At 58.0% G+C, this 15,230-nt stretch overlaps 5 protein-coding genes across 5 annotated transcripts; all 5 read left to right on the forward strand.

Moving 5' to 3' along the window:
- Nucleotides 1-3,403: 3,403 nt before the first annotated feature.
- LMXM_34_5080 (conserved hypothetical protein) lies at nt 3,404-3,919 on the forward strand (the record flags this gene model as incomplete). The annotated part of the gene is made up of 1 exon (XM_003879452.1): nt 3,404-3,919. The coding sequence occupies one exon, from the start codon at nt 3,404-3,406 to the stop codon at nt 3,917-3,919; it is 516 nt and encodes a 171-aa protein (XP_003879501.1).
- Nucleotides 3,920-5,817: 1,898 nt separating this feature from the next.
- On the forward strand, nt 5,818-7,572 carry LMXM_34_5090 (conserved hypothetical protein; the record flags this gene model as incomplete). Its single annotated transcript, XM_003879453.1, has 1 exon — nt 5,818-7,572. The coding sequence occupies one exon, from the start codon at nt 5,818-5,820 to the stop codon at nt 7,570-7,572; it is 1,755 nt and encodes a 584-aa protein (XP_003879502.1).
- Nucleotides 7,573-8,312: 740 nt separating this feature from the next.
- Nucleotides 8,313-8,543, forward strand: LMXM_34_5100 (60S ribosomal protein L37; the record flags this gene model as incomplete). The annotated part of the gene is made up of 1 exon (XM_003879454.1): nt 8,313-8,543. The coding sequence occupies one exon, from the start codon at nt 8,313-8,315 to the stop codon at nt 8,541-8,543; it is 231 nt and encodes a 76-aa protein (XP_003879503.1).
- A 918-nt stretch (nt 8,544-9,461) lies between these two features.
- LMXM_34_5110 (conserved hypothetical protein) lies at nt 9,462-11,687 on the forward strand (the record flags this gene model as incomplete). Its single annotated transcript, XM_003879455.1, has 1 exon — nt 9,462-11,687. One exon carries the CDS (start codon nt 9,462-9,464, stop codon nt 11,685-11,687), a length of 2,226 nt encoding a protein of 741 aa, XP_003879504.1.
- Nucleotides 11,688-12,226: 539 nt separating this feature from the next.
- Nucleotides 12,227-14,389, forward strand: LMXM_34_5120 (conserved hypothetical protein; the record flags this gene model as incomplete). Its single annotated transcript, XM_003879456.1, has 1 exon — nt 12,227-14,389. The coding sequence occupies one exon, from the start codon at nt 12,227-12,229 to the stop codon at nt 14,387-14,389; it is 2,163 nt and encodes a 720-aa protein (XP_003879505.1).
- Between the last annotated feature and the right edge of the window lie 841 nt (nt 14,390-15,230).

Below are 15,230 nucleotides of genomic sequence, written 5' to 3' on the forward strand. Positions count from 1 at the left end.
CCTGCCTGTCGCAGCAGCTTACAAACGTCTTCCAGGCGGAAGCTGTCCGCGTCTCCTTTGCGTGACGGTTGTGTAGGGCACGCATGATGCGGGCGTGAGTGTGGGCAAAGCACTGTGTCTAAGGAGCTGCACTGGCGAGTCGCACAGAACTCTGCTGCGCAAAGATGGAGCACGTGATCAGGTTGACCGTTTCACTCAAGACAACCACATTACTTTCGCCTCCAGCTTCCGCCTTCTCGCCCTCTTCTGAGTCACTCATCAGTTGTCATATGGCTTATGTTTGTATGTTGAACATTTTTTTTCCTCAGGCTCATCACTTCATTGAAAGTAACGTGCGCTTTTGTCGGGAAGCCACTTGTGAATTATGCACGCGAGCACGCATGTGCGAAGGTCCATCACGTCTTCTTCGTTTATTCTATGGCTCGACTCTGGCTACGGGTGACGGCGAGACCCGCAGCACCTGAGGCATACGTTGTGATTGAATGCTGTAAGCCTGGGTGTAACTGCCACACCCGCAGGCCGTATATCTTTACCCCCCCCCGCTCTTCTTCTCCCCTATACGCTTTCTTTTTCATGTAACAGATAGTCGTCTCCTGCCGTGCATGACAGGCGAATTCGCCACCACCACCTTGCTTTCTCTAACTTAGCGTGCGCTGTACCCCGGTGTCAAAAATGTGTGATGGACTGCCTCGGTAGAGGACGCAAGTGCAGTCGCAGCAACGGAATCAGGCAGCACAGTTTATATTGTACGTCGCTTTCTTTCTTTTTTATTTCGTCTCCTGGTGAAAGTCGCGATGGCTGTTTCACGAAAAGTGTAAGCTCGTGAGAAACTCCTCGAACTCAAGTCGCGCTCAATTTGGCGCCGATACGGAGCCTCATGAATGGCGTTCGTGTGCGATGATGTATCTCCACGCACGCACAGCAGCATAGAATGCCATCCCTAGCGCTCTCCCTCGCGTACGCCCAACCCCGTGCACCTGTTGCACTGAACGTGTCACTTGCCCATTCGAGTCTATACGACTTCCTTTTCTTTGCTTTCGTTCGCTCCGTGATGACGTGAGACAGCTCAACCTGTTGGGCAGATCCCATTAACTACCTTGTGTGAGGAAGTCAAGCGGCCCCTCACCTCGATCCCCCTCCCTGCCAATGCCAGAACTCGCCTTCCGCTGGTGCGGACAAGGCCAAGCACCCACGACGTAGCGGAGGTCGGAGCGATGTACCACTGCTGGCGTCGGCGGTGCGGCCGTGGATGCCGCTGTGCGGGAGCGGGGAAGCTGAGCCATGCCCCGAGGAGGGATGCAGCAGGGGGTGGCGACCGGCATGAGGGGGGAGCCGCTGTGAGGCCACCTGCGAGGCGAAGGGAGTGGGGTGGGGAGGTTGGTAGAGCACGAGACAGGGGGGCCGTGCTCTCAGATGGCTGAGTAGGGGCGGGCTGCTGCAACGCATGTGTCCACGACTGGCTCGCACCACGCTGATGGGGCCTGCGCGCTTGCGGGGCTCGCGTGGCGTGTGATCTCCTGTGCCGCGTAGTGGAGAAGAGACACGGGGAGAAGGGACAAAATGAAGGGTTTATGGCTCATCTACAGTTGGCTGTGCTAGCAGCCTTGTACATTGGCCACTCACTGTGTATGTGTGTGTGGGGGGAGAAGGGTCTGTCAGCACGTCGCATCCCGGTTACAGTTTTCGCTGGGTCCCTCTGGCCTCTGCAGACCCCGCGCATAATGTAAAGTTTCTTTTCTCTTCCCCTTCCCCTGTTTGTCTCCTCACCCGTCTGGTCCCTCTGTGCTCTTCTATTATTTTCCCGTACCTTGCAATGTATCTAGTTATACGCTAAAATCGTGTGAAGGGCTTTTGTGTGTGTGTTTTTTCATTTCGCCTGCGTGTATGTGCTCTGTGCTTTGACTTTCTTTCCTCTTTCGTTGCCGCCGTCGCGTGGTCTTTCCTCCTTTCCTTGTTCTGCGCGTGTGCGCGTTTGCTAGAGTGGACTCGTGATCGCTGCGGATCAATGCAGCGGAACGTTTCTCGTGCTGATGGACGTGAGAGGCCGTAACAAATAAAGACGTGCACTGCTTGCTTTTTCTCCTTCCCTGTGCACGCATCAGTTGTTCGTTTTGTTTTCCTGCTCTTGCGTGAGCATGCGTGCCTTCTCTTACCTCTTCTCCCTTTCTCTTTTAACACGCTCTTGTCTGTCACCTTTTTGCCTTCTTGATCATCACGAGGGCGTTCGTCAACCATCTTGCACGGCGAGCACAACAACGCGAGCACCTTGTCTTCTCAGTCCCTCACCTGTCGTTCTCCGGTTTGTACTTTTTCTGCGTGCTACGCTGCACCGTCGCTGCTGTCCCTTTCTTTTTTTAGTATTGTTGTTTTTTGATCCACCAATGAGCTTGAGGTGTGTGGACTAGAACAAGGCGAGGTGGAACTCCGGTCGAGCGTAATGGCACCCCGGACGCCAACGCTTATGCCTTACGCACGCGTGTCTTCCTTGGTCTGTATGTGCACAGCGACAGCGTGCGGGCTGACAACACCGGCAGCAGTTTGGAAGAAGCAGCGCAGTCAGGTAGCCGCTGACAAGCTGATTCGAAGGGGCTAAACGGACATTCGATACCCAAGACAACTGGGAAATGTCGGAAGTCACAACAAGAGAACTACGGAGGAAGAACCGCGTGCGTGGGGACAATTTGCAAGAAAAAGATACAAATAGAAGCCGACAATGGCTTGGCAGCACTCCATCTCTTCGCACCTCCATGCTTGGCCATGCATCACGCCTCCCCCCTCCTCCTCATATGGAGTGACTCCCTGTCTCCTGCTCTCGAGCAGCGCATGAGGAGTGGAGTGAGGGATCCAAATCTCGTTTGTCCGGTTCACCTGCGGCATATATATATATATATATATGAGTGTGTGTGTGTGTGCGCGCCCTCATGAAGACGCCCACGCGCCATCTCCGTGCCCATCCGTCGCACCTCTCTGCGCTTGTGAGGCGGCCACTCTTCGGTTTCGACGGAAAGTTGCGGCGTCGTGATCTCTTTCGCTCTTTGATGATAAAAAAAATGCCGACACCACTTCGCACCTACCGCCTCTTACCTCCCTTGTCGTCTGTGCTTCTGCTTTACCTCTCCCGCCTCGACTTCTAGCGCGCGCTCTCTCGTCTGGAGGCATCTTCTCGAAAGGTATATTTGGGACTCTCTTGTCCGCACCGCTGTTTGGGTGACATCCACCCTTCCCTATACACGACAGCTCGCTGTTTCACTGTTCCACGCTGAAACGGGACTGCCCCAGCCTGCGGTGACAGTCTCGGTGGCACGAACGGTGCTGACTCGCACGCATGCATGTCCTTAGGAAGCTCTTTCACTCTCCCTAACTCCTTTCGTTATAGAGAAGACGTGTTCGTTCAACGCACACAATGAGTCTTTTCGAGCGTCCTCATCGCCTGATGTCGGTATCTAGTGTGGTGATTGGGCTGAAGCCGGAGACACTACGCGAGGTGGACGACTACGCAGTGTGGATGGAGAAGCTCCGAGGAGAGCTCGTCAGGGTTTACGGGGAGCAGCTCATGCAGTTGGAGGTGTCGGACATTACATACGCAACAGGCGACAATCCAAATCACTTTTCCTCTCGCATCACGGAGGGTCTCTTCGAGGATCTGCGTGCCTACAAGGCGCTCCTTGCAAGCACTGATTCCATCAACAAGCAGCTGACAGAGCGAACGGAGCTGCAGCAACTCATAGAGTCTGCCATCAGCCAGAACACCGAGGGCGGTAGGGCCCTCCGTCAGCAGCAGCGCGAGCTGCGCAGCGTGAAGGACAGCATCGTTCAGCTTACTCGACAGGCGGCAGAGCTCAAGTACCAGCTGTCCTGCCTGTCGCAGCAGCTTACAAACGTCTTCCAGGCGGAAGCTGTCCGCGTCTCCTTTGCGTGACGGTTGTGTAGGGCACGCATGATGCGGGCGTGAGTGTGGGCAAAGCACTGTGTCTAAGGAGCTGCACTGGCGAGTCGCACAGAACTCTGCTGCGCAAAGATGGAGCACGTGATCAGGTTGACCGTTTCACTCAAGACAACCACATTACTTTCGCCTCCAGCTTCCGCCTTCTCGCCCTCTTCTGAGTCACTCATCAGTTGTCATATGGCTTATGTTTGTATGTTGAACATTTTTTTTCCTCAGGCTCATCACTTCATTGAAAGTAACGTGCGCTTTTGTCGGGAAGCCACTTGTGAATTATGCACGCGAGCACGCATGTGCGAAGGTCCATCACGTCTTCTTCGTTTATTCTATGGCTCGACTCTGGCTACGGGTGACGGCGAGACCCGCAGCACCTGAGGCATACGTTGTGATTGAATGCTGTAAGCCTGGGTGTAACTGCCACACCCGCAGGCCGTATATCTTTACCCCCCCCCCCCCCGCTCTTCTTCTCCCCTATACGCTTTCTTTTTCATGTAACAGATAGTCGTCTCCTGCCGTGCATGACAGGCGAATTCGCCACCACCACCTTGCTTTCTCTAACTTAGCGTGCGCTGTACCCCGGTGTCAAAAATGTGTGATGGACTGCCTCGGTAGAGGACGCAAGTGCAGTCGCAGCAACGGAATCAGGCAGCACAGTTTATATTGTACGTCGCTTTCTTTCTTTTTTATTTCGTCTCCTGGTGAAAGTCGCGATGGCTGTTTCACGAAAAGTGTAAGCTCGTGAGAAACTCCTCGAACTCAAGTCGCGCTCAATTTGGCGCCGATACGGAGCCTCATGAATGGCGTTCGTGTGCGATGATGTATCTCCACGCACGCACAGCAGCATAGAATGCCATCCCTAGCGCTCTCCCTCGCGTACGCCCAACCCCGTGCACCTGTTGCACTGAACGTGTCACTTGCCCATTCGAGTCTATACGACTTCCTTTTCTTTGCTTTCGTTCGCTCCGTGATGACGTGAGACAGCTCAACCTGTTGGGCAGATCCCATTAACTACCTTGTGTGAGGAAGTCAAGCGGCCCCTCACCTCGATCCCCCTCCCTGCCAATGCCAGAACTCGCCTTCCGCTGGTGCGGACAAGGCCAAGCACCCACGACGTAGCGGAGGTCGGAGCGATGTACCACTGCTGGCGTCGGCGGTGCGGCCGTGGATGCCGCTGTGCGGGAGCGGGGAAGCTGAGCCATGCCCCGAGGAGGGATGCAGCAGGGGGTGGCGACCGGCATGAGGGGGGAGCCGCTGTGAGGCCACCTGCGAGGCGAAGGGAGTGGGGTGGGGAGGTTGGTAGAGCACGAGACAGGGGGGCCGTGCTCTCAGATGGCTGAGTAGGGGCGGGCTGCTGCAACGCATGTGTCCACGACTGGCTCGCACCACGCTGATGGGGCCTGCGCGCTTGCGGGGCTCGCGTGGCGTGTGATCTCCTGTGCTGTAGCGGGGAGGAGACACGCGGAGCACCACTTACTCGTGTGTATGTATATAGATATATATCTGTCTGTCTCACACACCTTTGTTTTGTTTCGATGCTTCGCTCTCCTAAGCTCTCTTTCACTCTATTTTCCTATCCATTCACTCTCCCTTCTTTGCTCTCTTGAGCGGCGCCAGGACCGGTGCGGCACCTCGATTTCTTTTGGCCGCTACTGCGCACCCTCTTGTGTGTCTCCTCTCTGCGAGTGCTAGGAGGAGTGCGTGCGTTGGCTGTCCTGCCCATCTCCTCATCGGGCATCTGCGCCTTCCTGCGCGTATCTTCAGGCAGCGGTGGCCGTGAACCGAGCTGGACCACATTAGCATCGGCGTTCGGGTTTTGTGCGTCTTTTGTCGCCTTGGGTCCTGCTGCCATCTCTTCTGCGCCTGTGGTCTCATTGATGCCGAGCATGAGCCAATCGCTACACACTGACAGTGGCGCGCCAGCATCGAAGCGACCGCGTCGTGAGCCGGCTCCTGACATTTCGGCGCATGTAAGCGACATTCCTGAAGTAAAGTCGTTGGTTGCGGAGAACAACGCGCAATCACGTCCAAGGCTCCGGCTGACCCAGCGCGACTTTCTCAACCATGCGTTTGACGCTCTAGGTGCGGCGGCGAAGCAGGATCCGAGGAAGGCGGAGGTGGCCCTGAGCTTCCTTGCGGAGATGGCCGCAAAGCATCAGGAGCTGCCACGCAACACCGTCATTTCCAAGGTGCTCTACATGTGGTGCACACCGAAACTGGTTGAGTCTGGCGTCCGCCTCGTGGAAATTCTTCTCTGCAGCCGGGCGAAGATCCCGGAGGCCTTCCTCGCCGCATTCGACGAGCGCGTCGCCGCTGTGGCCCTCCGGCTTGCTATTCAGGCACCGGTAGTCGATGTCGCACTGTTTCGACGCATCTTGGACGCTCTTCCGGCAGACACTTTCAAGCGTCGCGTCTTCCATCCCCTCTTTGTGCACTGCCGCCGCGCCGCTGACGTGCCGCTGTGCTTTGAGTTCTTTGACATGGCCCGTTCCAAGGAGCTGGAGATGTGGGACAACGACTACAACGAAGTGCTTCGCACGATCGCCGCCGCCAGGGACAAGGCTGCTGTAACTACCGCCGAGGCAGCCGAGCGCACGAACCTTGTCCTGGATGAGATGTCGCGGCATCACCCTGTCCTGGGGGCTGCAAACGCGCAGCTGGTTCGTGAACTGCTCGGCGGTACTGTGGCATCGGTCAGTGACGACGGTGTCTGCTCTAACTGCGGTGCACCGCTGCAGAGCTTTGACCTATCTGCCGAAGACCGCGCGGTACTGGTGCACGACCTTGTTGAGAAACTCGTCAAGCCGCGGTTACAGGGCTCCAGCCGCTACGAGCCAGACACTGAGGTCTCAGAGGACATTGTCTGTCAGCGGTGGAGAGAGTTCGAGGAGTTCAAAGCGGCCGCCGCGAAGATGTCTTACGACACGGTCATCGACGGCGCGAATGTAGGCTATTACGGCTTAAATAGCTGGTACACTGAGGCCAAGGATGCGCTGCTGCGTTCTCGCGGTATCGACCCCTCGTCCGTCCCCTCGGCAGATCGGTTTAGCGTGCCTTTTCCAGTCGATGTGGCCCCGAAGTTCTCCCTCATTGAGGACATGCGCACAACAGCAGAGCGAAGCGGAAAAAAAGCGGTGATTGTTCTGCACAACCGCCATCTGGAGCACCCTACTCCGGAGAACGCCACCTTTGCGGCTAGATGGCGGGACATGGACGCGTTGCTGCCAAGCCCCGCGTTTCTCAACGACGACTACTGCTGGCTCTACGCAGTACTGATGCGGCAGGATTCTTGCATCATCTCTAACGACCAGATGCGCGACCACTACTTCACGGTGCTGCAGCCGCGCTTCTTCGTGCGGTGGCGGCAGCGACACCGCATCACGTACAGGGCGCTGTACAACAAGATTGCGCGGGTCGCCACGTTGCGCATTCATCTCCCTCGGGCGTACTCGGTGTGGGTGCAAGCGTGCGGGGCGGCCTCTCAGCGCCACTGGCACGTCCCCTACATTGCGAGCATTGGCGTCATTCACCAGGCTACGAATCAAACGATAATGACGAGCGCCGACGTCGATTTGGGCAAGGACGGAGATGACCAGTGCACGGATTGGATCTGCACGCGGCGAGGCTCTTAGGCACGTCATGTATCGCTTTGGCGTTTTCTGTGGTGCCCTTACAGAAGCTTGGCAGGCTCACCTCGTCACTGTTTGCTGCACCCCACCGTTCACGGTGCTCGTGGAGCGTGGTCGCGGGCGCTTTCATTATTTTTTTGGATTTCCTCGAGGCTGTGTGGCTATTTCACACATGCGCAAGGCCGCGGAGGCTGTCTACGAGGTGCGCTGAGGTCGCACCAAGTGCGTTTTTCCGCGCACGCCGTGCTCCCCTCTCACGCAAACGTCTAAACGGTTTTAATCACGAAACCATCAAAGCACACGCCTTATGAACCACTACTTCTCTTGGCCTTTCTCGTGGAGGGGTGTGGGACATGTCAGATTGACACTAGCTTTTTATGGCACTCAAGGGAGCGTGTATGCGTACGGCCCCCCACCCACCACCACCACCAATGGGTGAGGCCAGCGCTGACGCATCTGGTGACACTCGGTTTCTCTGTGCTCTCTTCTACGCGCCTTATCTTCACTGTCACTGATGCAAGCCCCCATTCACGTGACGTGTGGGCGTTATTCCATGTTGTCTTCGATTCTTCCCTCTCCCTCTTACCACCTCCGACTTCTTCTTACGCACCACACACGCGTCGTCTTAACAACGTCGTCCTTATGTTTTACGCAACCAACCGCAACGCTGCTGACAATCCGTAGGCCTTCTCTACCCCCCCCTCCCCCCGTACGAACCAGCAATGACGAAGGGTACCACCTCGATGGGTCAGCGCCACGGGCGCACACACATCCTGTGCCGCCGCTGTGGCCGCAACTCCTACCATGTCCAGTGGGAGCGGTGCGCCGCCTGCGCCTACCCGCGTGCCAGCCGCCGTCGCTACAACTGGTCCGTGAAGGCCATCAAGCGCCGCCGCACCGGCACCGGCCGCTGCCGCTACCTGAAGGTGGTGAACCGCCGCATTGCCAACCACTTCAAGACCCCCAAGGCGTAAGCGAAGGCAGCCGCTGATGGGATGGGCGGAGGATGTCGTGAAGCCTTTCCGCGCGTCGTTTCGCCCGCGACAGGAAAAAGGCCACATCGGTCCACACAGTGATCGGAGCCGATGCGTTTCTCTTTCCGGTTGTTGTTTTTCATTTTTCTCCGTTACGAGCCAAAGACATACAAAGCGCAGCAGTAGCACCCGTGTCTCGCTGAGCACCAGAGAAGGGGACTGCGGAGGCGGTCTCTGTGAGGACTCTGAGCACCTTTGTGCGCGTGGCTGCCGACGTACACTGCGCACGTGAGAGATGACGCGAGTCTTCAGAAGGTTCGCGGACAGGCTGCCCTCGCCGTCACTCACGTGACGCCGGAAATAGGGGACAGGTGAAGAAGACGGCGATCTCCTCAGCGGTGCGGTGTCGACGGCACCAGCTGGCGCGCCCATCTTCGCCTCGTTCCCGGTTTGTTATCAGCGTGTCTGCCGTGTCCACGCTCATTCACTTTGGGGAGCTGCTATCTCGACGCCAAAACGCCGTGCGTCTTGCGCACCCTGCATGCCAAGTTCCCTGTTGCCCCCTCCCTCTCGCCCCCTCTCTCCCTTTCCTGACCTTCGTCCGTTTCTGTGTGCCATGTTCGTGGCTTTCTCTCTACATTGGTGCGCACATGAGTGCGCACGCATGCCGCACTACTCGCCCACCTATGTGACGTGGCGTCACTCTCCACCACATTCCGACTCGCCTCCGCTGCTTGTCTCACCACTCTCACCCTCCTGAGAAGCGCAGCCACTTCGGCGCGTAGTACTCTCGCCAAACAGTGTTCTGTCCTTCCGCTCATCCCGTAACACGCACACAGGCAGGCACTTTGGGCCGTCAGAGGGGGTCGTCGCTCATAGACGTGGATTCCGGAAAGCAGCAGCGGATCCCCTCTTGGCATGCATCAGGTGCGCGGCCTCGTGCGACATGCGGGACGCAAAGTCTTGCGCGCTCTCGAGGCTCGGCAAACGACTACGTTACCTCAAGCGTGCGTGTGTCGTGTGGAGCTGGTGGACGTGAATGGTGAGCGCCGAACCGTGACGCTGCTTCATCCCGGCACTTTGCTCAAGATGGTGAACGACATGACTCCCTCAGAGGCTCTGCGTGTACTCGAAGATGTAGCGCAGCAATTCGTCACTCCGGCTCAAACGACCTCTGATGGCGCAACATCATCAGCCAAAATCGACGAAGGGGCGTCAAGAAACGTGCTTGGCGAAGAGCATGCCGTACCGCAGCTGTACGTGAAGAATGAAGTGCACGACACCTGCACCGAGGTGCAGCGGCGACAGTGCCGTTTTATTGCCAAGGTGCGCGGCCGCTTCTTGTCCTCCGACCCTGCCGCGGTTGAAGGCGCCTTGCATGGGTGGCTGCAGAAGTCTCCAGAGGACCTGGACGACGTGGAGGCATCAGAGTACAACGGAATGGTGGAGTCGCTGGCGGCGACTGACGCGACTGCTGCCATCGCACTCGCCATCAACCCCTCTCTTCCAAGTCTTTCTGCAGCTGCCAGTGCAGCTCTAGCGTCACTGGTTCAGCTGCAGACCCCGGCTGCCGTTCACGCCTTTCTGGAGTCCTTCGCGGGCAAAGACGAATCGGCAGCGTCGGCGTCGGACTCCTGTGCCACCCAGCTCGCGCTGCGCCTGCGCCGCGAGCTGGACAAGGCGCAGTCCAATGGAAGTCGGCCGGCGTTGTCGTCTGCTGGCGTGACGGCACAAGGAACGGGGCATGGGATGGACACCTTACTGCGTGAAGCTACGCACTTCTCCATCGACCCCGGTGTCGTTTTCCCAGCCGAGCCGGCATCCATTCAAACGTGGGCGAACCAATTTGTCAGCCCCGACATGCTGCCTGTGAACCGTGCCGCAGCTGTGCTCAAGCAAGTGCGCCAGCGACGTCTGCAGCCGCGACGTGTCACGATGGATTCACTGAGTGTGTGGACGCTGACAGATCTTGAGCGCCCGTGGCTCCGGTTTGCGCTCGAGTCGTCTGCGCAGGGGCAGAGTGCGAGGGGCGACACCTACGTTAGCGCGGCCTATCAGCTTTCCCTGAAAGATGCGAAGCGGAACTTGGTGGACAACCGCTTACTGCACACCTACGCCAACGCTCTCGCACGCGGCGACATATCGCCACTGGATGACTCCTTCGCCGCGTACTTGGAGGAGTGTGGCGAGTGTCACGGCACCGTCACTTCCGAGCGCCCCTCCATCATCCGCTTTACCTTGCCGTGCGTTCCAGATGGCGTCCCACTGCTGCGTGCACTGCACGATCTTGCCCCGAAGTGCTCCTACTGGCGCACCCTTCTCGATCACCTCGCAGACAGCTGTGTGCGTGCCTCGACGGCACCGATGGGTGAGGTCAAGGTAGAGGTACAACTGCCCTGCGTTCACGAATGTGTGGCAGCGGCGGCGGCGGCGGAAGTGAACCTGCCGACCATACCAGTGCTTTACGAGGATGACGATGTTCTTGTTGTTGACAAACCTGCGGGACTGGCGACGTCACGCCATGGACTGAGTTGCACGCAGCTCGGGACGCCAACGACTGACCTCATTTCCGTGTTGCTAGCCAGAGATCGCGCCGGCGCGCTTGCGAGGGGCGTCTTTCGTCAAGGGCAGGTGCATCGCCTCGATGCGGAGACGAGCGGGTGTCTGCTCATCGCCAAGTCTGACGTGGCGGCAGACTCGCTGCGGCACCAACTCGGTACGAGTGCAGCCTTCTCGCACCACAGCAAAATATACCACGCTCTCTGTGTGGTGTTGGAGCCATCGCTACGCAATGTGCGACTGCATGATGACATCATCGACGCTGCAGACCCGAAGATCAGGACCCGCTACCGAGTTATTCGTTTTTTCCCAAAGCACAGGGTGGCGTGGGTGGAGTGCCGCATTCAGCAAGGCAAGAAACACCAGATCCGCCGTCATCTGGCAAGCCGTGGCTTCCCCATCCTCGCCGATCTGGAGCACGGCGGGGCGGTGTGCTGTCAGTCAATGATAAGTCGGGTCGCCCTACACGCGCACAGCCTCTCCTTCATCCACCCCGTTACGGCGGACCCCATTATTGCCGCAGCACCTCTGCCCGCAGACTTTCGACGTTGCCTCTCGCTACTGCGCGACACAGGCGTAGAGTAAGGGGAGGGAAGGAGCGAGGGGGACGGGGGCAGCGTGTAGTGGGCGAAGAAATCAATGTGATGGTAGGAAGAGAAAGTGACCAAGGGGGCACTGCGTGGAATCCAGCGCATCACTCGCGCGAAGCAGTGCGCCTTTGTCTTCACATTACCACTCGTAAGCATACCAAACAAAAAATGTCGGTGGCCGCTCGAAAGCGCGCGGTCAGATTCACCGGAGAGAGAAGAGGGAGGTGGTGGATGCGCCCCTCCCTGTCCCCCTCCCTCTCTGCCTTCTTGTTGGACCCCCCCCCGCATTGTCTCAGAAGGCGCATCGTTGTCGGTCATTGTTTTCGTCTCCTGTCGGCTGCTTTGGCCTGTCACCTGTTTGGCTGGCTACTCTCTGCCCCTCTCTCCCAATGGACTTACTCTACACAATAGTCCGTCTCAAACTTGCGCGTTGTGTTTTCACCGACGGAGGCGTCGCGTTCGCCGCCACTCCAGGGCTGCAACGGCACACACACACGCACACAAAACACCTCCCCCTTGCTCGGTGTCGCTGCCATGTGGGCGCTAGCGCAACTCGAGGAGCAGCTGAATGACCTCGACGCGCTGAATTGCGCCAGCGCGAAGGCTATCGACTCGTTCGCCGACACCTCGAGCGCCATCTCCGTTCGTGCAAACGAAATCATCCGAGACGTCAAGCCGTGGGATGTGGCGCAGGAGAACATCACCCTCACGATCGAGGAAATGGCGAAAGCGGCGCGCTGCTATCATCCCCCACCCATCCTACCAGCAGTGCTGAACGGAAAGGAGTCGAGCTGGGATGCCATCGCGAGGTCCATGGACTACCTCGTCTACGCGGATGACTACCTAGCGAGTCACCCACCGAACCACTACGGGACAGAGATCGAGGCCAGGACAGAGATGCAACTGCAGCAGATTGTGCGCATCAGCGAGGACTTCGTGAAGACTGCCTTCATCAACGCGGTACAGCGGAGCAAGGTGTCGCAGTCCGGCGCCGGTGCAGGCGGGTCCGCCGGGCCCGCAGGAAGCAGCCTCAGCGTCGCCACACGGATGGACAGTGCGCCCGCCGCACCCACGGGAAACTGGCTCATCCGCAACGAGGCAGCGTTGCATGGCGTCGATCAGATCGTGCAGCGCCTCGGCGAGAACTTCAATCGCACTGACATTCTTCGGAAAGACGTACGAAAGCTGCTAGAGGAGAAGCTTGTCAGAGCCGTGCAGGCGCAGTTCGACGGCGCCTACCGAGACGAGGAAACGGGGAGGGACCACCTGACATCTCGCACGTCTCTGCTGCCAGTGCTGAAGCACTACCAGCACGGAGACCATCGACTGCTGCGCATCAGTAAATCGGCGCGGGAGCTGGTGACGGACGCGTGTGCCTGTCTGCAGCGCTATGTCCTGACGCCGCTCGAGGACGACTACGCTGTAGCGGACATCCCGAGCGAGCTGGCCACTGTTGTCTTTGAGCTGGTTTATCGGCGCGCCATCAAGGTGATCCAGCTCGACACCTCCTTCTTTGCGGACCCGACGAAGCTGTTCGTCGACTCGCGTGGTCAAGGGATCGGCCTCTTCTCGACGCCGCGCTACTTCCGTGATTACATTTTTATTGGCCTCGACCTCATGGAGGAGTTTTGGAAGTGGAAGGTGATGTCCAAATCGATTCCTGGCGAGAACCGGGACTTCATCGACCACGTGGACGATTCCGTCGACAACTTGATCTACCGAATCCGTGAACTGCTGGACGGGTACGTCAACGCGAAAGGGGCGCTGGAAAAAGAGTCGCTGAAGGAGTACGCGCGCTCCATGCACCGCACGGAATGGTTTCCGTCCGTCGACTGCACGGTGCACGAGTCGACAACCAACGTGCTCTACTTCCACAAGACTCTACTCATCTTCTTCTACGGCTCCCTGCGCATCGTCTTGTACGGAAGCGTCATTGGCGCCAACGCCGAGTACGAGTCCTGCCAGGAGGTGGAGGACTACATTACTCGTGGTGTGATGGGTGCGGTGGACGACCTGCAGGTGTTGGCAGAGGCGGCGGCAGAGCTTCAGCAAGAGGCACTGGCCAAGCGCAATCACCACACAAAGTCTGACTCCCTCAACCTCCTCACCAGTGACGTGCGACTCTCCGTGGAAATCTTCATGATCAACAACTTGTGCTTCTTGGAGGACAACTACCGTCGCGAGGCGTGCTTCACGACACGTCTTGCGCCAGTGGAACCGCCAGCGAAACCCTCGTGTGAGGGGGCCAATGCCCACAAAGGCGCCGCGTCACCACCTCCACGTGATCCACCGCTCTCGCAGCTCTTCAACATGCTCAACTCGGAGCGAGAGCGGTACGTGGACGCCTTTGGTGCGAGCTGGCATAAGTGCTTTCCGTCCATATCAAGCCACTCCGAGCTGCTGTCTATTGATCCACACTCGACGACGGAGCTGCGCAAATCGCAGCGCATGGCGGTGAAGCAGTGGCATCGGCGCGTGAACAACGCACTTTTGAAGAAGATTTATGACTGCAAGGCCGAAGCCGTGATGAATGCAAAGTCGCGCACCCAGCTCTTCGAGGTCTCCATCACCGTGGTGCGGGATGAGTTTGACCGCATGAAAGTGCTGTTGAACGGCCGCATCTGGTCCTCCCAGCCGCAAAAGTGGATGCTCTTTACCCCAACGGAGTGGGAGGACCAAATCCGACAGGCATTTTAAGTTTCTTTTTTTGGCGGGGGGGAGCAGGGGGCCCATTTTCGGAGGGTGGGAGCTCTTCGCCGGTGTTTCTGCCTTACAAACACACAGACGACCAGCACCACTACTAGTGACGGGTAGGCGCGGCTATGCGGTACGTCAATCTCAGCGAGTATGCCGAGCTCGCCGTCTGCTGCTGCTCTTGACTGTTGTCGGTTCTCTTCTCTGTCGAGTAATGACGACGTTTCGTTGTAGACTAGCGCGCCTCCATCAGTGCGCCTTCTTTTCCTCTTCGGGAAAGTTGCTTGCGTGTGTCCCCTGCGGCACCGTTTCGCTCTTGTTGCGTCTTTCGACGACACTTCCTCCCTGGCATCTCTCCTTCTCAAGTAGAGCGCATCGGGATGGCAGCAAATGCGCGAATCGGAGCAACCGCCGTTGACCTTACTCAGTACAAGGTGGGGAGGGGGGGCCTTGGACGGACCCCAACGTTCATGTGGACCGCAAGCTGGGAGAGACTCTGCGTTCCTCCTTTCCTCGCTGCTGTGAGTAATCCTTCGCCGCTCTCGCTATGTGCCTCTCCTCCTCTCTTCGACAACTATGGCAACCCTGCCTTTCTGCTCCATCACCTTCTTCGTCTTCCTCACCTCCTCTCACGTTCCTCGCCGTCGCATTTTCCTGCTTTCATGCACGTCTTTTTTTTACATATTGTCGCCCATGCTGCCCGTGTCGACATACAGGCATGGGGCGGGCACACCGTAAGTCCTCCCCTGCTTATCTCTGACACTCTCCATACGACGGTCCTTTCGCCTCTCTCCTCCCCTCCCCTACCCACTTGACGCACACCTGCGTCACGGCTCTTCCATCT

The sequence above is a fragment of the Leishmania mexicana genome, chromosome 34 (genome assembly GCF_000234665.1).
Source record: "Leishmania mexicana MHOM/GT/2001/U1103 complete genome, chromosome 34".
In the NCBI taxonomy this organism is placed as follows: Eukaryota; Euglenozoa; class Kinetoplastea; order Trypanosomatida; family Trypanosomatidae; genus Leishmania; species Leishmania mexicana.